Source organism: Mobula birostris, chromosome 11, assembly GCF_030028105.1.
Source record: "Mobula birostris isolate sMobBir1 chromosome 11, sMobBir1.hap1, whole genome shotgun sequence".
Lineage (NCBI taxonomy): Eukaryota > Metazoa > Chordata > Chondrichthyes > Myliobatiformes > Myliobatidae > Mobula > Mobula birostris.
The window spans coordinates 77598449-77622613 of NC_092380.1; the positions used below are offsets into that span (position 1 = coordinate 77598449).

General features: G+C 40.8%; 1 protein-coding gene across 1 annotated transcript in view; it reads right to left on the reverse strand.

Moving 5' to 3' along the window:
- Window positions 1-18603: 18603 nt before the first annotated feature.
- tmem41b (transmembrane protein 41B) overlaps window positions 18604-24165 on the reverse strand; it is a 31086-nt gene continuing 25524 nt past the window's right edge. The window contains exon 7 of the mRNA XM_072272609.1: window positions 18604-19746. Coding sequence (XP_072128710.1) covers window positions 19577-19746 — 170 coding nt within the window. The 3' untranslated portion in view covers window positions 18604-19576. The remainder of the gene's footprint in view (window positions 19747-24165) is intronic.

Consider the following 24165-nt stretch of genomic DNA (forward strand, 5'->3'; position numbering starts at 1 on the left):
AGGAGATTATTATAGATTTCAGAGGGATCTTAATCAGTTAGGGAAGTGGGCCGAAGAGTGGCCAATGGATTTCAATACAGATAAGAGTGAGGTGATGCATTTTGGAAAGTCAAACCAGCCTAGGACTTATACAATAAATGGTAGGGCGCTAAGAAATATAGTGGAACAGAGAGACCCTGAGGTACAAGGTCAAAGCGGTGTCACATATAGGCAAGATGGTAAAAAAAGGCATTCACCATGCTGGCCTTCATAAGTAAGGGCACTAAATATAGGAGTTGAAATATTATGTTGTAGTTGTATAACTCATTGGTGAGGCCACACTTAAGAGTACTGTGTACTGTTCTGGTCACATTTTTTAAAGGAAAGACATGGTTAAACTGAAAAGAGCGTAGAATTTTTTTTACCAAGAATTGCCAGGACATCCTGGTTCCAGTGACAAGGAGGCGTTGGTTAGGCTAGGTCTGTATTCTGTGGAACATGGGAAAATGTGGTGTGACTTTACAGAAATGTTTCCATTATGAGAGGCATCGATAAGGTGGCTGGTAAATCTTTTCCCCAGGGTAGGGGAGCCCAAAGCTAAGGGGCATTGATTTAGTGTGAGAGGGGAAACATGTAAAAGGGACTTGAGGCAAAACTTCATCCATACAGAGGATGAACATTGACTTCTCTAACATCCGCTAATGCCCCACCTCACCCTCGTACCCCATCTGTTATATATTTATATACACACATTCTTTCTCTCGCTCTCCTTTTTCTCCCTCTGTCCCTCTGACTATACCCCTTGCCCATCCTCTGGATTCCCCCCCTCCCCCTTTTCCTTCTCCCTGGGCCTCCCGTCCCATGATCCTCTCACATCCCTTTTGCCAATCACCTGTCCAGCTCTTGGCTCCATCCCTCCCCCTCCTGTCTTCTCCGATCATTTTGGATCTCCCCCTCTCCCTCCCACTTTCAAATCTCTTAATAACGCTTCCTTCAGTTAGTCCTGATGAAGGGTCTCGGCCTGAAACGTCGACTGTACCTCTTCCTAGAGATGCTGCCTGGCCTGCTGCGTTCACCAGCAACTTTGATGTGTGTTGCTTGAATTTCCAGCATCTGCAGAGTTCCTCGTGTTTACGTCCATACAGAGGATGGCGAGTATATGGAATGAGCTGCAAGAGGAGCAGGTTGAGGCAGGTACAATGGTATCATTTAAGAAACACTTGGGAGGGTCTTGGAGTGATATGGACTGAACACAGGAAATTGGGACCGGCTAGGTGGACAACATGGTTGGCATGGACTCATTGGGCCAGAGGGCCTGTATCCACACTGTATTGTTCTATGACCCTAACTCTTAATTCCTTTCTGCCTTATTTGATACCTGTTGCCTCTTGTCCTTAACCTCTTAACCAAAACTTGCAATCTCACTTCCATGACAGAAAATAATTAAAAAGCCAAATTGGACTACTCCGGCTCAGTATTTCCAAATGAAAAGTGGCTTCTTGAGTGAGGTGTTAGTGATTGGTCAACATCTATGCATCTCATCAAAGTATCTCAAGTGAAGGAAAAAATAGAAAAAAAAATCCCCTTATATCCACTCTTTCAAGAAGCTTTCAACAGTGGAATTGTATTCTGATGTTTTCCATTAAATCTTTAGTAACGGTGTTTTCTACATTTTCTAAAATGCATGTTTCTTTATAGTATCTTAATTTCTGCTTTAATATCATGATAAAAATGTGTGCTTATCTACTCAGGACAGGATTTGATTGATGTAATTCACTGCTCATGGTGGATTGTTGTACTGAACCTCCATGTTTAAATGCACTGTCTCGACTAACCCTAGTATTACAACAGACTGTAGTAGAGAAGAGAGGAATGTCTAAGTGGCATTTAGACAGCTGTGAATAAGCAGGGAAAAGAGAGTTAAGGATTGGGTGCGTGCTGATCAGATTATTTTAGATTGGCATCATAGTTTGCTGCAGATATGGTGACCTGAAGGTTCTGTTCCTGTGCTGTGCTGTTCTATGTTCGAAACTGGGAACATTAACCCACAGACTACTCAAGCAATAGCCTGGCACAGTCACAGAAGTTGAAGTTTGTGGATGTTAGATAATAACAATTTCTGCTATTTAAAATTATTTTAAAAACATATGCTTTTAAATCTCTTGACATACTATAGGAGACTAAATAAATCCAAGTTATTTTCTTTCTCTTTAACAATATAAGATTGTAAAATTTAACCTTGAGGTGATTCAGGTACAGACTATGGTTTAAGTGGGGAATTGATGTGAGGGGCTGAAAAGTGAGGGTGGAAGCGCTCAGGAGTAGAATCAGGGACAGGAATGTTTAGTGTGCAGTGAGATAGCAAGGAGGCAGACTTGACAATGTCTGGATCAATACCAACTGTAAGATTTAGTGTCAGCGTCTGCAGATTTTAGAATGCAGATTCAATGTAACTGACCATATTCTCTCAGCAAATCAGAAGAGTGACATGATTTTCAGGCCAGATTTAGTAAGCAGCACTTGATTTCCCAGCCAAAAATAGACTGACTTTACAAAAATATCACAAATCAGAACTGTAAACACCATTAATATAAACTCCTTGAAATACAGCATCTACGATTGACATTACTCAGCAAATTACACACCATTAAAGTTGTCTGGTGTGTATTTTTAATAATAGGCTGCTACACATAATAGTACAAAAGTTCAAAATAAAGAAAGCAATGAGAATGAATTAAGATTCATTTTGGACATTTCTGCACTCTTGCCAATACCAGAAGCCTTCAAGAAGGACTGAATCCCATGATGCCCTAAGGCATTGGGGCAAACCCTGGAAGACCAAATGACTTACTGATTACACTCAGCTCATGAAGTCTGCTCTCCATCCCATCATGGCTGATTTATTATCCCTCTTCACCCCATTCTCCTGCCTTCTCCCTGTAACCTCTGACACCCTGACTAACCAAGAACTTAGCAACCTCTGCTTTAAATATATAAAATTATTTAGCCTGTATAACCATCTGTGGCAATTAATTCTTCGGATTCACCACACTCTGGCTAAGGAAATTTCTTCTCTGCTTTGTTCTAAATGGATGTCCTTCTATTCTGAGGCTGTGCCCTCTGGTCCTGGGCTCACCCACTGTAGGAAACACCTTCTCCACATCCACTCCGTCTAGGCCTTTCAGTATTTGCTAGGTTTCAATGAGATACCCCTTATTCTTCTAAACTCCAGCAAGTACAGGCCCAGAGCCATCAAACACTACTCATACATTAACCTTTTCATTCCTGGAACCATTCTTGTGAACCTCCTCTTTGCCCTCTCCAATGCCAGCATATCTTTTCTTTGATAAGGGGCCTAAAACTGGTCACCGTACTCCAAGTGTGGTCTGACCAATGTCTTATCATGCCTCAGCATTACACCCTTGCTCTAACGTTCTAGTCCTCTCAAAATGAATGGATACATTGCATTTGCCTCCCTTACCACTGACTCAACCTGCTACTTAACTTTTACGGAATTCTGCACAAGGACTACTAAGTCCCTTTGCCTTCTGATTTCTGAAATTTCTCCCTGTTTAGAAAATAGTTTATGCCTTTATCCCTTCTTCCAAGGTGCATGAACATACGCTTCCCTACACTATATTCCATCTGCCACTGCTTTGCCCGTCCTCCCAATCTGTCCAAGTCCTTCCACAGACCCACCCCTTCCTCAGCACCACCTGCTCCTTCGCCTATCTTTGTATCATCTGCAAAATTTGCCACAAAGCCATTAATTCCATCATCCAAATCACTGTCATATAGCATGAAAAGAAACAGTCAATACCAACCCCTGCGGAACACCACTGGTTATCGGCAGCAACCAGAACAGGATCCCTTTATTCCTACCCTTCACCTCCTGCCAGTCAGCCAGTCCTTTATGCATGCTCGTATCTTTCCTGTAATACCAGGGCTCTTATTTTGTTAAGCAACCTCATGTGCGACACATTATCGAGGGACTTCTGAGAATCCAAAGAAACAACACCCACTGACTCTTCTTTGTCTATCCTACCTGTTATTTCCTCAAAGAATTCCAAAAGATTTGTCAGGCAAGATTTCCTCTTGAGGAAACCAGGCTGATGTTGGCCTACATAATCATGTGCTCCCAAGTACTCCGAAATCTCATCCTTAATGATAGACTCCAACACCTTCAAACCTCTGAAGTCAGGCTAACAGGCTTATAATCTTCTTTCCTCTGCCTCCCTTCCTTCTAAAAGAATAGAATGATATTTGCAATTTTTTAATCCTCTGGAACTATGCCAGATTCCATTGATTTTTGAAAGATCATTACCAATGCCTCCACAACCTTTTCAGGTTTCTCTTTCAGAACCCTTAAATATAGTCCATCTGATCCAGATGACTGATCTACCTTCAGGCCTTTCAGTTTCCCAAGCAACTTCTCCTTAGTAATAGCAACTACTCTCAACTTTGTCCCCAGGCACCCTTGAGCTTCTGGCAAACTGCTCATGTGTTCAACAGTGAAGACTGACTCAAAATACTTCTTAAGTTCATCACTATTTCTTTGTCCCCCATAACTACCTCTCCAGCATCATTTTCCAACAGTCTAATATCCACTCTCACCTCTCTTTTACTCTTTAAATATCTGAAAAAAACCTTCAGTATCCTCTTTGATATTTTGGCTAGTTTACCTTCATATTTCATCTTTTGTTTCCTTATGGGATTTTTAGTTGCCTTATGTTGGTTTTTAAATGCTTCCCAATCCTCTAAGTGCACACTATTTTTTTGCTATATTTTATGCCCTCTCTTTTCCTTTTATGCTGTCTTTGACTTCCCTTGTCAGCCTCTTTTGCCTCATCCTCCCTTTACAATTTTTCTTCATCTTTGGTATGTATCTATCCTGTGCCTTCTGAATTGCCCCCAGAAACTCCAGCCATTGCTGTTCTGCTGTCATCCCTACTAGTGTTCCCTTCCAATCAGCTTTGACCAGCTCCTCTCTCATGCCTTGGTAATTCCTTATACTCCACTGTAATACTGAGAGATCTGACTTTATCTTTTTCCTCTCAAAATGCATGGTGAATTTTATCATCTTATGATCACTGCCTCCAAAGGGTTCCTTTACCTTAAGATTCCTAATCAAATCTGGTTCATTTCACAAACCCAATCCAGAATTGCCTTTCCCATAAGACCATAAGATATAGGAGCAAAATTAGACCATTTTGCCCATCAATTCTGCTCCATCATTTCATCATGGCTGATCCATTTTCCCTCTCAGCCCTAATCTCCTGGCTTCTCCCCATATCCCTTTATGCTCTGACCAATCAAGAATCTGTCACCCTCTGCCTTAAATATTCCCAATGACTTGGCCTCCACTGCTGCCTGTGGCAACAAATTCCACAGGGTCATCACTCTCGGGCAAAAGAAATTCCTCCTCATCTCCAATCCAAATGTACATACAACACACATCAAAGTTGCTGTGAACGCAGCAGGCCAGGCAGCATCTCTAGGAAGAGGTACAGTTGACGTTTCAGGCCGAGACCCTTCGTCAGGACTAACTGAAGGAAGAGCTAGTAAGAGATTTGAAAGTAGGAGGGGGAGGGGGAGATCCAAAATGATAGGAGAAGACAGGAGGGGGAGGGATGGAGCCAAGAGCTGGACAGTTGATTGTACATACCTCTGTCGTGAGGCTGTGTCCTCTGGTTTTAGACACCACCACCATAGGAAACCTTCTCTCCACAACCACTCCACCAAGGCCTTTCAACATTCAATAGCTTTCAGTGAGGTACTGAAACTCCTCATTCTTCTGAATTCCAATGAGTAGAGGCCTGGAGCCATCAAACACTCTTCATATGAGAAGCATTTCAATCCCAGAATCATTTTTGTGATCCTTCATTGAGCCCTCTCCAATGTCAGCACATCCTTTCTTAAATAAGGGCCCAAAACTGCTCACAATACTCCAAATGAGGCCTCATGAGTGCTCTATAAAGCCTCAACATTACATCCTTGCTTTTATATTCTCGTTCTCTTGAAATGAATCCCAACATTGTATTTTCCTTCCTCACCACTGACTCAACCCCTACAAATTAACATTTAGGGAATCATGCACAAGTCCTTTTGCACCTCAGATTTTAGAATTTTCTTTCCACTTAGAAAATAGTCTACACTTTTATTTCTTCTACCGAAGTGCATGACTATGGTATTGACACTGTATTCCATCTGCCACCACTTTGCCCATTATCCCAATCTGTCTAAGTCCTTCTGTAGCCTCTCTGCTTCCTCAAAACTACCGGCCCCTCCACCTATCATCGTATCAGCCACAAAACCATCAATTCTGTCATCCAAATGATTGACATATACTATAAAAAGAAGCGGTCACAACACAGACTCCAATGGAACATGCTAGTCACCAGCAGCCAACCAGAAAAGGCTCCTTTTATTCACACTCTGCCTCCTGCCAATCAGCCAGTGCTCTATCCATGCTAATAACTTTCGTGTAATACAATGGGCTCTTAACTTGTTAAGCAACCTCATATGTGACACTTTGTCAAAGGCCCTCTAAAAATCCAAGTACACAACATCCAATGATTCACCTTTGTCTACTCTGCTTGTTAATTCTTCAAAGAACTCCAACAGATTTGTCAGGTAGGATTTTCTCTTGAGGAAACCTATTTGGCCAATTTTATCATGTGCCTCCGTACCCCAAAACCACATCCTTAACAATTGATTCCAACATCTTCCCAACCGCTGAGGTCAGACTAACTGGCCTATAATTTCCTTTCTTCTGTTTCTATCCCTTCTTGAAGAGTGGAATGATATTTGCAATTTTCCAGTCCTCCAGAACCATATCAGAATCCATTGATTCTTGAAAGATCATTACTAATGCTTCCACAATCAGATAGTCTGCATTATGTGTTGTGCAATGAACTGGAATTGATTAGAGGGCTTAAGGTAAAGGAACCTTAGGGACCAGTGATCATGATATGATAGAATGCACCCTGCAATTTGAGGAGAAGTTAAAGTCAGATGTATCAGTATTACACTGGAGTAAAGGGAATTAGAGGCATGAGAGAGGAGCTGGCCAAAATTGATTGGAAAGGAACACTAGCAGGGATGACGGGAGAGCAGCAATGGCTGGAATTTCTGGAAACAATTCGGAAAGCACAGGATATGCACATCCCAAAGATGAAATAGTATTCTAAAGGCAGATGGCATAACCCTGGCTAACAAGAGAAGTCAAAGCCAACATAAAAGCCAAAGAGAGGGCATATATTAGAGCAAAAAATAGTGGGAAGTTGGGAAGGCGAGGATTGGGAAACTTTTAAGAACCAACACAAGGCAACTAAAAAAGTCATAAAGGAAGTGTAGATGGAATACGATAGCCAATAATATTAAAGCGGATACTAAAAGTTTCTTCAGATATATAAAGTATAAAAGAGAGGTGAGAGTAGATATCACACCATTGGAAAATGAGGTAGTACTGGGGGACAAGGAAATGGTGGATGAACTGAATAAGGATTTTGCTTCAGTCTTCACTGTGGAAGATACTAGCAGTATGCTGAAAGTTCAAGTGTGAAGCTGCCATTACAGGGAAGAAGGTTTTTGGGAAACTGAAAGATCTGAAGATAGATAAGTCACCAGGACTAAATGGTTCTGAAAAAAAGCGGCTGAAGAGATTGTGGAAGCATTAGTAATGATCCCCTAACAGGTTCAACCACAAGCTGCTCTAAAAAGCCATCTCATAGGCATTCTAGAAATTCTCCCTCTAGGGATCCAGCACCAACCTGATTTTCCCAATCTACCTGCATATTGAAATCCCCCATGACTATCATAACATTGCTCTTTTGACATGCATTTTCTATCTCCCATTGTGATTTATAGACCACATCTTTACTACTGTTTGGGGGTCTGTATATAATTCCCCTCAGGGCCTTTTCACCCTTGCAGTTCCTTAGCTCTACCCATGATTGTACACCTTTCAATCCTATGTCACCTTTTTCTAATGATTTCATTTCATTTTTTACTAACAGAGCAACGCCACCCCCTCTGCTTACCTGCCTGTCCTTTCAATACAATGTGTATCCTTGAACATTAAGCTCCCAGCTATAATCTTCTTTCAAACATGATTCAGTGATGCCCACAACATCATACCTGCCAATCTGTAACTGTACTACAAGTTCAATTACCTTACTCCAAATACTGTGTGTGTTCAAACATAACAGCTTGAGTACTGTATTCACTTTTTTCAATTTTTCTCTCTTTTACATTGCAACTCATCCCGTTCAGTACAATTTTGGCCTACCATAAGCCTCTCCTTGCTAGGAGTCTCACTACACATTGCCTCTCTTTGTAAGCCAACCTGCTCATCCTCAGCACTATCACTTCCGTTCCCTTCCCCCTGGCAAATAAGTTTAAATGTTCCCGAACAGCTCGAGCAAACCTGCTCGCAAGGATATTGGTTCTCCTCAGATTCACGTGTAACCCATCCTTATTGTACAGGTTGTACCCCCCGCCCCGCAGAAGAGATCGCAGTGATCCACAAATCTGAAATCCTGCCCCCTGCACCTGTTACTCAGCCACACACTCATCTGCCAAATCATCCTATTCTTGCCCTCACTAGTGCTACCCTGGAGGTCTTGTTTTTCAGCTTTCCACGCAGCTCTCTAAAATATCTTTTCAGGACCTCCTCACCTTTCCTGCCTCTATCATCAGAGCCAATGTGTACCAAGACTTCTAGCTACTCATCCTCTCCTTGTAGAATGTTATGGATCCGATCTGAAACATCCCTGACCCTGGCACCTGGACGACAATGTACCATCCGGGTGCATCTATCACATCCACAGAATCTCGTCTCTATTCCTCTGACTATGGAATCTCCTTTCACCACTGCAGTCCTCTCCACCCCTCGCCTCTCCTGAGACTCAGTGCCAGAGACCCAGTCACTGCGGCTCTCCCCGCTAGGTCGTCTCCCACCGGTTTCCAAGATGCTATACTTATTATTGAGGGGAGTGGCCAAGGGGGTGGGGTACTCTGCACTGGCTGCCTATTTCCCTTCCTTTGCCTGACAGTCACCCATTTACCTGGCTCTTGCATCCTGGTGGTGACTACCTCCCTGTAGCTCCTATCTATCACTTCCTCAGTCTCCCATATGAGTCGAAGGTCTTCAAGCTGCAGCTCGAGTTCCTTTCCCCTAGCGAGCTCTGTATCCTTATCATTACATTGCCTTGATTAAATGCCTTTTCTATGTCCTATTGAAATGTATATCCCACATCCTGGCTACTGTCTGGGAGGGCGGGTGGTGTGGGGAAGGTCTGTTTGTAGTTTCTTAACTTGAATCACAAGGATTCCACATCTTCTGATCCTATGTCACCTTTTTCTAAGGATTTGATTTTATTTTTTACCAGGAGCCACCCACCCTTTCTGCCTACCTGTCTGTCCTTTCAATACAAGATGTATCCTTAGATGTTAAACTATGATTTTCCTTCAGCTATGCCATGTCTCAGTGATGCTCACAGCATCATAGCTGCCAATCTCTAACTGCGCTACAAGATTATCTACGCGCTACAAGATTATCTAAGTTATTCCATATATTGCGCGTGCGTTCAAATATAACAGTTTCAGTCCTGTATTCACTTTTTTTGATTTTGCCCACGTTACACTTCACTGACTGCAATTTTGCCCTATTGTCTGCCTGTCCATCCTCACAGTCATACTATACACTGCATCTATTTGTATACCATCTGCCCGTCCTCAGCACTATCATTCTGGATCCTACCCTCCTTCCAACTTGGTTTAGACCCTCCCCTACCATTCTCCCTTAGCTGATGAATTAACATCAATGTTAGCTGATGATGAATTCTGTGCTGAATAGATAGGGTGCTTAGCAATGGCACGGAATACATGCTGGTAGAGGAATTTGATATCCATCAGCAGGAGAGGTTTAGTAGCACATTTAGTGACCGGGGCAGCAGGATTCTTCCTCCAGGACATAGACGCTAAGTTGGTCCCCATTTGAGCTTATCCTCAGTGACTTACCTATTGCAGAAGTATTGTCCATTAAAGTGCTTTCAGTGTGATCGTCCTACATTCCATCTGGAGACACAGTCACGTTGTGCGGCACCACAATTGTGCTAAATAGGATAGACATGACAGATCTAGTACGTTAAAATGGGGCACTGTGATGGACTTTGGGCCATTTACAATGACAGAAAACGTAAGTAATCAATTGGGTCAGTCTTCAAGGCGGATAATCAAGGAACCAAAGGGAGGGAGGAACATAAAACAATCTCTATGATCATAATAAAACTATCAAGTAAGCTAATAGGGGTGACTGCTGACAGGGGCCTTCAGATGGTTTGCATCTAAGGGCATTATTGGAAGCACCTCTGGAAGAAGTAGATGCTTTAATATAACTCTGATAAATTCCTGGATTCTGGAAGGATGCCAGTGGATTGGAAAACTGCAAATGTAATGGTACTATTCCAGAAAGGAGTGAGAAAGTAAACAGGAACTATAAGCCAGTTAACCCAACTTCTGTCATTGGGAAAATACTGTAATTTTTTATTAAAAAGGGAATAGCCAGAGTTTAGAAAATAATGGTACAATTAAGTCAAGTCAACATAGTTTTATGAAAAAGAAATTGTGGTTGACAAATTTGCTTTAAGTTCTTTAAGCATGTAGTGAATAGATGGATGAAAGTGAACCAATAGATGTGGTCAATTTGCATTTCCCAAGGTATTTGATAGTTTTGATATCTGATATTTGAATATTTGCAAGATGGCAAGGAAGCAGACTTAGTGATGTGTGGCCTTTAATACCCTTCCTAATCAAGAATCTATCAAACTCCACTTTAAGTTTATTCAATGACTTGGCTTCCACAGCTGCTTGTGGCAACAAATTCCACATATTCACCATTCTCTGGCTAAAGAAATTCCTTCACATCTCTGCTCTAAAGGGACATCCTTCTATACTGAGGCTGTGACCTCTGATCCTAGACTCTCCCACTATAGGAAACATCCTCTCCACATCCACACAATAGAGGCTTGTTAATATTTGATAGGTTTCAATGAGATCCCCCTCAATCTTCTGAACTCCAGTGATTCCAGGCCCAGAACCATCAAATACTCCTCATACATTAGCCTTTTCATTCCTTGGATCATTCTCGTGAACCTCCTCTGGGCCCTCTCCAATGCTAAGGGGCTCAAAACTGCTCACAATACTCCAACTGTGGTCTGTTCAATGTCCTCAAAGCCTCAGAATTACATCATTCATTTCCCATGGTGAGGAACCTGGAACTGGAGGGCACAATTTCCTAATTTCATTGCAGATGGGGTTTAAGTAGAATTTCTGGAATTCTAGAGTTGCGGAGGTGGAGTCACTGAATGTGTTTGAAGACAAAAACTGATAGGGATTTAAAGTACAAAAAAGAGGACATGGGGGGAGAGCCAAAAGAGTTCTGATTTAACTGATTCTCAGGGTAGTCTTGAAGGTCCAACGAGCCTACTCTTGCTTTTGTCCTGCGAAAATGTAATCCAGCAAAGTTGCAAACTAGTTTTGCTTTTCTGTAACTCAACCAATACTATCATGTTAAATGATTAATTATACTTCAATGAAGGTTGTAGAGTTGCTAAAAAATGAAAATATACAATCTGAACACAAGCTTAGCTAGGGAATATATTGAGAAAGGAGAAGGTAATAAGAACGCACTGAATCAAAAAATAAATGTAAATAGGAATTTGGTTTAGAATGCCATTTATAAAAAAATTGATCACTAAACAGGTGTTTGAAATGTATTTAAAACTCACATTATTACAATTGTAGTGGATTGAAGTGTAGATATGTTTAAGCATGTTTCAAACACTCTTAATATTAAGCATGCTTAATATGTGGTTTCATCTAATTACAACGGTAAGCCTTATCTACACAGGGATATATTAATTTATTCATGTATTTGAATTTAATATAATTTTTCTCAACTTATTTAGTGAGTATGTAGTATTCTGAGAGGCAGTAATGAATAGAAAACAGAAGGAATTATGCAAGAAGGAACTAAATTAATAATTTTTCATGTATTTATTAAAGAAAATCCTGCCAAGTCATAATAAAAGAGGCAGTTCAGATACCAAATATACTAAAAATTATTAAAGAGGAAGTATTAGCAAGGCTGGTTGCTATTGATTTAGGATGAAAAGCATCTATGTTGCTGAGCAAGATAAGAGTTGAAATTGGAGTAGTGCTAGCTCCTTTTCCAATCTTTCTTGGAGGAATGGTGTTGTAGTACAAAAGATTGCAATTCTTATACTGTACTTATCAGCAACACCAGACAGAAATTATTTCAACTGATGGATGGGAATCATTGTGAATGGGCTTTCAGGCTGCAGAAATGCTTGAAGTAGTACCCAAAGGATTGGTGTTTGAAATTAAAGGAAAACTTTCAACTTTTTCTGGTGGCAACTTGGAAAAGGTTCAAAGAACCTGGAAATAGTGTTTTTTCTGTGCATCCACTGCCATTTCCTTGATAATAGAGGCCACAGGTTTGACCAAAGAACAACAAAAGGTGTATTTTGCAGATGGTGTATGCTTGGAATGGGATAACAGGCCTTTATTTTCCTGGACAATGTCAGGCTTTGTGAGCATCATTGGAGTTGCTCTCATTCAGCAAATGGACAGATTCTATCATACTGCTAAATTGTACCTTGTAGACAGCGCAAAGACTTTGGGATGTCAGGCTGAGTGACTTGCCATGTGATACACTGTCCCTGACCTGGCTTGAAACAATTCCATACATAGTAGATACATACATACTATATATAGTATATATGTTGGGTCAAATAGAATTTTTTGGACAATGGTAAACTTGAGGCTGCTGATGGTGGCAGGCACAGTGATGGTTATAACATTGACTGTGATGAGTAGGTTGTTAGATTCTCTCATGTTTAGTAATTATTGACCGACACTTTGTACATACAAAAAAAACCTGCTACTTGTCAGCCGGTACTTGCACATTGAGGTCTCACTGAATGTAAGTGTAGCTCCCTGGTAAGCCTCAGGCTCGCTCAGCTGGCTTCCATCTAGGGGGAGCAGCCTTCGGCCCCACCAAACTGGGTAATCAAGTTTGTGTGGATGCTGTGTGATGTACCCACCCCGCCAATTAACAGACAGCACACAATGTACGATTTACAGATTACACTTTATAGACCTTACTGGAACTATGTAATTAATAGAGATACAATATAAAAGGAAAGTAAAAGGCGCCAAACTTATCAGAGTTCAACCACTTCGTGCACAACCATTGGAGCTGAATTAATGGAGTCTCCTCTCCACCATTCGATCCCCTCCGACCTCCTCGACCCGCCGCCTGGGACCAACCACAGTGGTCGACCAGCGCATGTCCCGCACGTCCTTCCTCTTCAGTTCTTCTCCCGAAAAGCCCTGGGCCTCGGACTTCCTCTAGAGTCCGATCCTCGCCCAGCTGACAGTATCGCGTCTCCTCTCTCTGTCCCCATCATGCCTTCTGCCCAAAGCCCACGAAAACAACAGCTTACAGACACACAAGAAAGAATAACATCTATCCCAATTGGTTAGTAAATGAATACGATTCCCGTTAACAGTAATTATAACCCAACCAAGCTGCTACCGTTAACTCAGCAGTTAACATTACAGAGAAGCCATTTTATTACAACATAACAAAGAAGCCATTTTATTAGCCTTCGCAGTAACATAAAAGAAGAAACCCTTACATAAGAATGAATTGATGAGGAGCTGTGAATAGAATATCACAGTGAACATTCTATACTCTCACGTTATATTTCCAGGCCAATTGACCATCCATACTCTACGAGCTCTCAGAACATTCCCATCAGGTCCATACCCACACATATTTCCCTGTAACTTATTCTCTCTTGCATACCCATCGACTCCCTGACTCTCCAATCAACCCCTCACTACTGGACCAGACCACTCTCCGCATTCTCTGGCCTGTTCGGAGTTAGGCAGCTTGGACAGTAATAGTGGTGCCAAACAACTCTCAGGACTACTTTAATGTTTTTCCTCAGTTACTTTTGGATTGACTCATCATCACCTACGATGGTAGCAGAGCGGTTGGCATGACACTATTACAGCCCGGGACACCTGAGTTCGGAGTTCAATTCCGGCTGTAAGAAGCATGCACATTCTACCTCCGACCATATAGGTTTCCTCCGGGTGCTCTGGTTTCATCCCACGGTCCAAAGATGTACCATTTAGTAGGTTAATTGGTTATTGTAACCTGTTCTGTGATTAGGCTAGTGTTAAGTAGGTGGGTTGCTGGCCAGCACGACTCACCAGGCTGGGAGGGCCTGTTCCACACTGTATCTGTAAGGGGATCATCAGGGTTCCATTTCCTAGGTGTATGAAATCAGTGTTCACACAGGACCTCCAGGACATACTCTTCCTCATACGCTTGGCCCCTAAGAAGAGTCTGTCCTTCCATTTGGGCAGGACAGACACAGAGATTGTGATACAGAGTTTTGCATTTCAAAAGGTGTATTCAGCATTTCTTTGAGATAGCACTCCCAGTTTAGACACTAGTCCCCAAATGTTTTTGATGAGGAATGTCTGAATTTGGTGCCCAATCCAGTGCTGGATTGTCTGATTTCATGCTGATGCCTGACCCTGCAGCAGCTAAGAAACAACCAAGATGGCAGCTGACAGTCATCACATTGTTTTGAGTCCAAAATGACACCAGGTATTTAGAAGGATGGCAGATTTCTTCCCTGAAGGTCATTAATTCTGGTCAGCATTCCAAAGATGTGAAGGCCTCAGACAGGGTCAGAGACATTTAATGGGATGGAATAAAAACAAAAAAGTGCTGTAAGCACTCAGCAGGTAGAGCACCATCTGTAGAAGGAAAAATAGAATTGAGAAGTGATTTAATAGAGATGTTCAAAATCTTCAAAAGTATAAACAAACTGAATAAGGAGAAATTTCCATTATCACAAGACTGGAAAGCAAATAATTAAAGGGCTAAAGAGGGATGACATGAAGAAAAATGTGTTCAAGCAGCAAAATGTTCAATTTTGCATATAATCCCAAAAATGACCTTGCTGATATGTGAAGGGTGGACCAGGTACGATCTCCAGAAAGTCTCTGGAGATCGTACAATCTCCTCTGACAGGCAAAGTAGCAGTTCCAAACTACACTTGAATCAACGAAGGATGCTGACAGTTGAGGCAGAGCTTGAATGCTATCACCTCTTATAGAGTAAAAATCAAGCAACATAGGTGACAACAAAGCTTCGCTTCTAGATGAGCCCAATGCCTTCTATGCTCACTTTGACTGTAAAAACATGGAAAAACTACGACTAACTCCCACAGCCCTTGATGATCCTATGATTTCAGTCTCTGAGGGCGTCGTGTGCGCAGCCTTCAGGACAAGCCCACAAAAAGCATCCAACCCAGTCGGGGTGCCTGGCCAAGTACTAAAGACCTGTGCTGGTCAATTGGCTGGAGGGTCCACTGAGGTACTTAACCTTTCGCTTCAGCAGTCTAAGAACGTGGTAACCTGCCTCAATGATTATCATCTAGCAGCACTTAAATGTGTTGGTGATGAAATACATCAACTCCTGCCTGGGAACTGACTTAGATCTGCTCCAATTAGCCAACTGGAGCAACAGGTCCACAGCAGATGCCATCTCATTGGCCTTTTACTCAACCCTGGAACATCTGGACAGCAGAGATGCATACATCAGGATGCTCTTTATCGAGTAGAGCTTGGCATTCAGTACCATCATCTCCTCAAAACTTATCATTCAGCTTCAAGACTTTGGCCTGAATACCTCCTTGTGTAATTGGACCCATGATGCTAACAGAAGAGGGCACAGTTCTGACGTGCTTGGAAGTAGGTACAGAGATGTCAGGGGTAAATTTTTTTGTTTACACTGAGTGGTGAGTGCGGGGAATGGGCTGCTGGCAACGATGGAGGGGGCAGATACGATAGGGTCTTTTAAGAGACTCCCGGACAGGTACATGGAGCATAGAAAAATAGAGGGCTGTGGGTAATCCTAGGTAATTTCTAAAGTAAGGACATGTTCAGCACAGCTTTGTGGACCAAAGTGCCTGTATTGTGCTGTAGGTTTTCTATGTTTCTATGATTTCCCACTTGCAGACCCCAGTCAGTTTAGATTGGCAACAGCATCTTCTCCACAATCTCCATCAGTACAGGTGAAACACAAGGCTGTGCACTTAATCCTCTGCTCTACTCACTTTACACTTATGACTGTGTGGCTAAGCACAACTCCAATGGCACACTTCAGGAGAAGAAAACCAGAGGTCTATGTGCAAGTCCTCATCAATGAATGAGGTGGTGAGGGTTGGCAACTTTAAATTCCTCAGAGGACCTGTCCTGGGTCCAGCACACAAGTGCAATTATGAAGAAAGCATAGTAGCACCTCTACTTCCTTAGGAGTTTGCAAAGATTTGGCACGACATCTAAAATTTTGACAAACTTCCATAGGTGTGTGGTGGAGAGTATATTGACTGGCTGCATCACAGCCTGGTATGGAAACACCAATGCCCTTGAACAGAAAATCCCGCAAAGAGTCGTGAATATGGCCCAGTTCATCACAGGTAATGCCCTCCCCACCACTGAGCACATCTACATGAAGCATTGTCATAGGAAAGCAACATTCATCATCAAGAATCCCACCACCTAGGAAGTGCCCTCTTCTCATTGCTGCCATCAGGAAGGTGGTACAGGAGCCTCAGGACTCACAGCAACAGGTTCAGGAATAGTTATTACCCCTAAACCATCAGGCTCTTGAACCAAAGGGGATACCTTCACTTGTCCCATCATTGAAATGCTCCCACAAGCTACGGACTCACTTTCAAGGACTCTTCATCTCATGTTCTCAATATTTATTATTTCTTTGTGTTTGTACTTTCACAGTTTGTTGTTTTTTTTGTACATTGGTTGAATGCCTAAGTTGGTGCAGTCTTTGATTGTATTATGGCTATTATTTTATTATGGATTTATTGAGTATCTTCACAAGAAAATTAATTTCAGGGTTGTATGGTGACATAGATGTACTTTGATAATAAGCTTACTTTGAACTTTGAACCTATTCCCAGAAAATATTCAAGCAAAATTTCTCTACCACAATGCAATTTTTAAACACATACAAGAGCAATCAAGCCAGGGTTATGAAAAAAATCTGCTACTTTCCCAGCAAAATTTGCATTTATATGATGCTTTTTGAATCACTTTTGCAATATTCCTTTTTTTTCACTTTTGCAATATTCCAAAACATTTTACAGCCCATGATGCAGTAATTGAAGTACACTGCTAATTGTGGGAATTTAAATTGCCACACGGTTAATGACCAGATAATTCATTTCAGAAGTTGACTGAGACATAAATATTGATCAAGGCATTGTGTATAACTTTCCCGGCTCTTCAAAATGTGCCTTCGGCCTGCTGAGACCAAGTTGCACTAAATGAGATATTGCAGATGGATAATACCTCATTTGAAAGGAGACACCTCCAGCAGTGCAGCGTTCCCTGCATCCCATACTACACTGCAGTTTGTTTTTGAACTCAGGTCACTTAAATGAGATTGGAGCCCAGAATATTTTAACTTGCTTTAAGGACTGCTAACAACTGAAGTGCAGCTAAAATAAACCAATTAGAACTTAAAAACATCCATACAGCTTTCCCTTTCTATCTCTGTGTCCAATTAATACAGTGATGAAAGGCTACCTAGAAGTGGTCCAATAAAATTCCGATCAACTCAGCAGTAGCAATTATAATATCACAATACAATGTTTATTCTAAAAGTCCATCAGGTTGTATCAGATTATCATTGAAATCACATTGAAGATAGGAACCTAGTTAGCACACTTTTACATTAGCTAGAGTTAATGAGAACAGGCTGGTTTCTGAATACTTTTCAAAATGTACAATGCAGGGCAACACACACTGAATGCTGGAGGAACTCAGCAGGCCAGGCAGATTCTATGGAAAAAGTAAACTGTCGACATTTTGGGCTGAGACCCTTCATCGGGACAATGCAGTACTTGGTTTTCTTCAGTTGATTTGACCAAAATTGTTAAGATTTCCAATCAGATCAGAAATGTTAGAGGTAAGCAGAAAACTTATCAGCATTAACAAACTGAGCTTGCTTTTTTTTTTTAGCCCTTATCTTTTCCCTTTTAAGAAGTCAATTGCCTTGCTGGAAATTCAGGCATTTTGATATTTGTTTTCGGCATTTACAGTTTCTTCCAGGATTAAAAAGTGCTCTCATTCTGCAAGAATCATCAAGAATCTGAATCATTTCCATGGAATATTTGGTAGCAGTTTGACATAGAGGTTATTTGTTTTCTCTGCAGATATGCGGCTACAAAGCTTGTATTGTAAACTCTCAAGTATCAGTCATGATACTATTTTTCCTTTATTCCATTGTCTTCCTTCATTCATACACCAATTCTTGAGCAAAACGGTCCTCCTCAGACCCTTTCAAACTGCAAATTGATATTGTGGGAAATTGACTGAATTTGATTTCTTTCTCAACGCCCCCCCCCCACACCTCTCCTAACTGCCATGTTTGAAGGAGGAACATCAGCTATTGTGTCATATCTCCTCCCAATTAACTAAGATTGGATGAAAAATTCACCTCATGGTTTTATTACATTGTTTCTGGAATCACATGCCACCTAGTGGACATTTTAAAATTTCAGTACAGAAGAAAAATTATAATGGATTTTTAAGAAATATGTTGTGCACTTTTACTTATTCTGTACAAGTCAATAGACACATGAAAATTTACATTCCATAGCTATATCTGGGATAAAGAACAAGACACATATAGTACATGGGGACTGAATACAGAAACAACAACAGTAACCAATTCAGCCTTCATTCTTTCCAATAAATACTTGCATCAGGATGTTACAAGTTGTGATAACATGTAAATATTTGAAGTTCAAAATCATGTATGATTACAAATAATTATACATCATGAATGTGAAATTATTGCCATTCTTAATACTGCTAAAGGCATATGTTTGCACTTAGCTACTTTTTACATCTAAGAACCTTGCATAAATGTTTCCACAACATTGAACCACAAAAACTGGGGGAAAAAATTGTTAAAGAATTCATCCTTCAACATCGTGTTAAAATGGAAAGCAGTAGCAGTCCATATTTCACTCCACTCCTCCAAAATTCTATTAGATTGACTTCAACTGACACTATATTGTGCTTTTAGCATGTGGCCAAGGAAAAATTTATTTCTCTTTGAAGTGAACTGATTTTGGAGCACCTAGAATTGGGAGAGACTTGCTGTAATTGTATGCTTCACTCCGTTTAGCTACATTATATAATAAATTCTACTTTCAATAATAAAAGCAAGCCATTTGCAGTATATTATGTGACTTAATGTTAATGCCAAGGAAGAAAAACAGGGAAAGGGCATTGTTTTATGAAACTTAAGTCACATTTTTGAATGTGCACATTGATTATGAAAAAATGATTAACCTATCAAATCCAAATGTATTCTTTACTACAACCCCACTTAGTGGACGTTAACTTAAAGATAAATTCTGAGGCAAGTTATGAATAGTAAGACGGTGTTGAGTTATGAAAACTTTTGCTTTAGTTTTTTCTGGAAAAATACCGGAAGTAGGGAGACAACTGCCAAGAACATGAGAACAAAGACTGAATTCCAAGAAACAGCTTCTCCTGCTGTCGTAAGTTGATAAAGGGTTGTGCCAGCTTTGATAGCCACAAATGATGGAGGTGCTACACCTAAAGGGAAACAGAAAACAGTATTTTTAAGATTTTCTTCGATGGCAATAGTCTACAATATCTCTATAATGTGAACTTTGATAAACAAGTTAAATGGTTAAGATTTTTTGGATTAAAAGTTGTCCACAACTTTCCAAGCTTCCATGCTTGTGCTGGATCAGCTAATCTCATTCACAGGAATGAGAAGAATAATGCAATTAAATTTGGTATCTTGGATCAGCAGAGCAAAAAAAAAATAGAATGCTTGATCACTACCATTGCAGAGGAGATACAGAAGCCTGAAGACTCACATTCATCTTTTTAGCGATGACTTTTTCCTCTCTGCCATCAGATCTCTGAACAATCCATAAACATTACCTCATTATTCTTTGTTTGCACTATTTAGTTTTGAAATTTAGAGTAATTGTACTACTGTTGCAAAATAACAGATTTCACGATATACGTAACAATAAACCTGATGCTGATTCACTATCTAATTACTGCAGAGTGAACTACTAACAACTGGTATTACTGCAGTTAGGCCGAATCTCTATTCAGTTTCTTAGGATACTTTCCTTGGCCAACCATCTTTGGTGGCTTCCTCTATGACCTTCCTTCAGTAAAAAGGTCAGAAGTTAGACTGATCGCTGATGATTGCTCAATGTTCAGCACATTCTTGACTCCCCTGATAATGAAGTCGTCTACTTTCAAATGCAACAAGATCTCGATATCATCCAAGCCTTAGTGGACAAGGTGCAAATAATATTCATGCCACATGCACTAGCAATGATATTCAGAAAGAAAAATTCAGCCATCACCCCCTGATATTCAACGACATTACCAACCCTGAGCTCCCCCACTGTTGTTCAGCACATTCTTGACTCCCCTGATAATGAAGTCGTCTACTTTCAAATGCAACAAGATCTCAATATCATCCAAGCCTTAGTGGACAAGGTGCAAATAATATTCATGCCACGTGCACTAGCAATGATAATTCAGAAAGAAAAATTCAGCCATCACCCCCTGATATTCAACGACATTACCAACACTGAGCTCCCCCACTGTCGATATCCTCAGGTTTACAACTGACCAGAAGCTGAACTGGAACAGACACAATTTAAAAAATTTAATTAGCAGTACAATGCAGACTAGGCCTTTCCAGCCATTCAAACCACACCACCCCAACAAACCCTTCAAACCCAATTAGCCCTAACCTAATCATGGGACAATTTACAATGACCCAGTACGTCTTTGGACTGTTGGAGGAAAATGGAGGACCTGGGAAAACCCACTCATTCCACAGGGAGGATGAACAGAGAGTCACTGGAATCGAACTCTGTACTCCAGAACGTACTAAGCTGTAATGGTATTGCGCTAACTGCTACACTACCATGGCAGCTACAAAAGAAGATCAAAGCCTAGGAATTGTGCAGCAGATAAATAACTGAATGGACAGACAGACAAAGTGAAATGTTCTTCACAAATGGCTATTAAAAAAACAAATCCTAATTAAGAAAATAGTCAAGATTCTCTTCATTTGGGACACAAATTGGGGCAGGAGACTGTTGCCAAACAGTTTCCAACTAGAACCAGAGTTGTGCACTTGTGTTAGACACTACACCATGCTTATAGCAAAGTTTTTAAATAGCGTCAGTTGTATATGTTTGTTTTCAAAAAGCAGTGATTTTTGTCAATGAAGGTTGGCAAAAAAAACAATAAAACAATTCAGAATTGTTTTGCTCACTGCAGTTTAAAGCATTCAGGCTTGGAGATGCAGAAAAAGGCGGGAGTGAAAATGAAACAACTTCAGTATTTCAACAAGTTAGGATCTATGAAGAATTTGAAGGCATCAACATCATCTTGAATATTACAATGGAAATGAAGATTTGGAGGATGCAATCGTCGACAGCATTGTATGAAGGTAGTCCATTAACCATATAACAATTACAGCACGGAAACAGGCCATCTCGGCCCTTCTAGTCCGTGCCAAACTCTTACTCTCACCTGGTCCCACTGACCTGCACTCAGCCCATAACCCTCCATTCCTTTCCTATCCATATAGCTATGCAATTTAACTTTAAATGTCAACACTGAACCTGCCTCAACCACTTCTGCTGGAAGCTTGTTCCACACAGCTACCACTTTCTGAGTAAAGAAGTTCCCCCTCATGTTACCCCTAAACTTTTGCCCTTTAACTCTCAACTCATGTCCTCTTGTTTGAATCTCCCCCACTCTCAATGCAAAAAGTCTATCCACATCAACTCTATCTATCCCCCTCATAATTTTAAATACCTCTATCAAGTCCCCCCTCAACCTTCTACGCTCCAAAGAATAAAGACTTAACTTGTTCAATCTTTCTCTGTAACTTAGGAGATGAAACGCAGGTAACATTCTAGTAAATCTTCTCTGTACTCTCTCAATTTTGTTGATATCTTTCCTATAATTTGGTGACCAGAACTGTACACAATACTCCAAATTTAGCCTCACCAATGCCTTGTGCAATTTCAACATTACATCCCAACTCCTATACTCAATGCTCTGATTTATAAAGGCCAGCATACCAAAAGCTTTCTTCACCACCCTATCCACATGAGATGCCACCTTCAGGGAACTATGCACCATTATTCCTAGATCCCTCTGTTCTACTGCATTCTTCAATGCCCTACCATTTACCATGTAAGTCCTATCAAAATGTAGCACCTCACATTTATCAGCTTTAAACTCCATCTGCCATCTTTCAGCCCACTCTTCTAACTGGCCTAAATCTCTCTGCAAGCTTTGAAAACCTACTTCATTAACCACAACTCCACCTATCTTAGTATCATCTGCATACTTACTAATCCAATTTACCACCCCATCATCCAGATCATTAATATATATGACAAACAACGTTGGACACAGTACAGATCTCTGTGGCACACCGCTAGTCACCGGCCTCCAATCTGACAAACATTTATCCACCACTACTCTCTGGCGTCTCCCATCTAGCCACTGCTGAATCCATTTTACTACTTCAACATTAATACCTAACGATTGAACCTTCCTAACTAACCTTCCGTGTGGAACCTTGTCAAAGGCCTTACTGAAGTCCATATAGACAACATCCACCGCTTTACCCTCGTCAACTTTCCTAGTAACCTCTTCAAAAAATTCAATAAGATTTGTCAAACATGACTTTCCATGCTCAAATCCATGTTGACTGTTTCTAATCAGACCCTGTCTATCCAGATAATTATATATACCATCTCTAAGAACACTCTCCATCAATTTACCCACCACTGACGTCAAACTCACAGGCCGATAACTGCTAGGTTTACTCTTAGAACCTTTTTTAAACAATGGAAACATGAGCAATATGCCAATCCTCTGGCACCATCCCCGTTTCTAATGACATTTGAAATATTTCGGTCATAGCCCCTGCTATTTCCACACTAACTTCCCTCAAGGTCCTAGGGAATATCCTGTCAGGACCCGGAGACTTATCCACTTTTATATTCCTTAAAAGTGCCAGTACTTCCTCTTCTTTAATCATCATAGTTTCCATAACTACCCTACTTGTTTCCCTTACCTTACACAATTCAATATCCTTCTCCTTAGTGAATACCGAAGAAAAGAAATTGTTCAAAATCTCCCCCATCTCTTTTGGCTCCGCACATAGCCGTCCACTCTGATTTTCTAAGGGACCAATTTTATCCCTCACTATCCTTTTGCTATTAATATAACTGTAGAAACCCTTTGGATTTATTTTCACCTTACTTGCCAAAGCAACCTCATTTCTTCTTTCAGCTTTTCTAAATGCTTTTTACTTTCTTTATATTCCTCGAGAACCTCATTAGCAACATTAGGTGTCTGCACTGATTTTCTTCATTTATAGTCAATCAAAAAATTCCTCCATCGATTACTATTAGAAACTAAAATATGGTTTTATAGTACTGTAGTAGTATTAGTCAGGAACGTTAACGCCGTGACCCTGCTAATCCGAAAGGAGACCAATCCTGACATTACACGCCAGACCAAGTGATCCAGTAGGTGGTAAAAGGATAAACCCTCAGCCCACTGGAAATCATGAAAATCGTTAGCCTCAACATCGAAGGCTTCAGCCACAGTAAAGTAGAAATCCTGGCAAACTTAAAACAGGACATCTTGTGCATACAAGAAACTCACAGGCTGAACAACCAACCCAATGTGTCAGGAATGCACTTGGCTATTGACACCCCTAGCCAAACTTATGGAAGTGCAATCGTTGTTAAAGAGAAATCTATAGTAAAGAGCACAGCAAACATCCAAGCTGGCTCAATGGAAGTTCTGAAAGTTGAAACAAAACACATAAATATAATATTGGTCTACAAACCCCCTAATGAACCATTCATGTGGCCACCTAACCTAGATCTCCAGGACAAAACGTACCTCACTATTGGTGACTTTAATAGCCATAGTCCC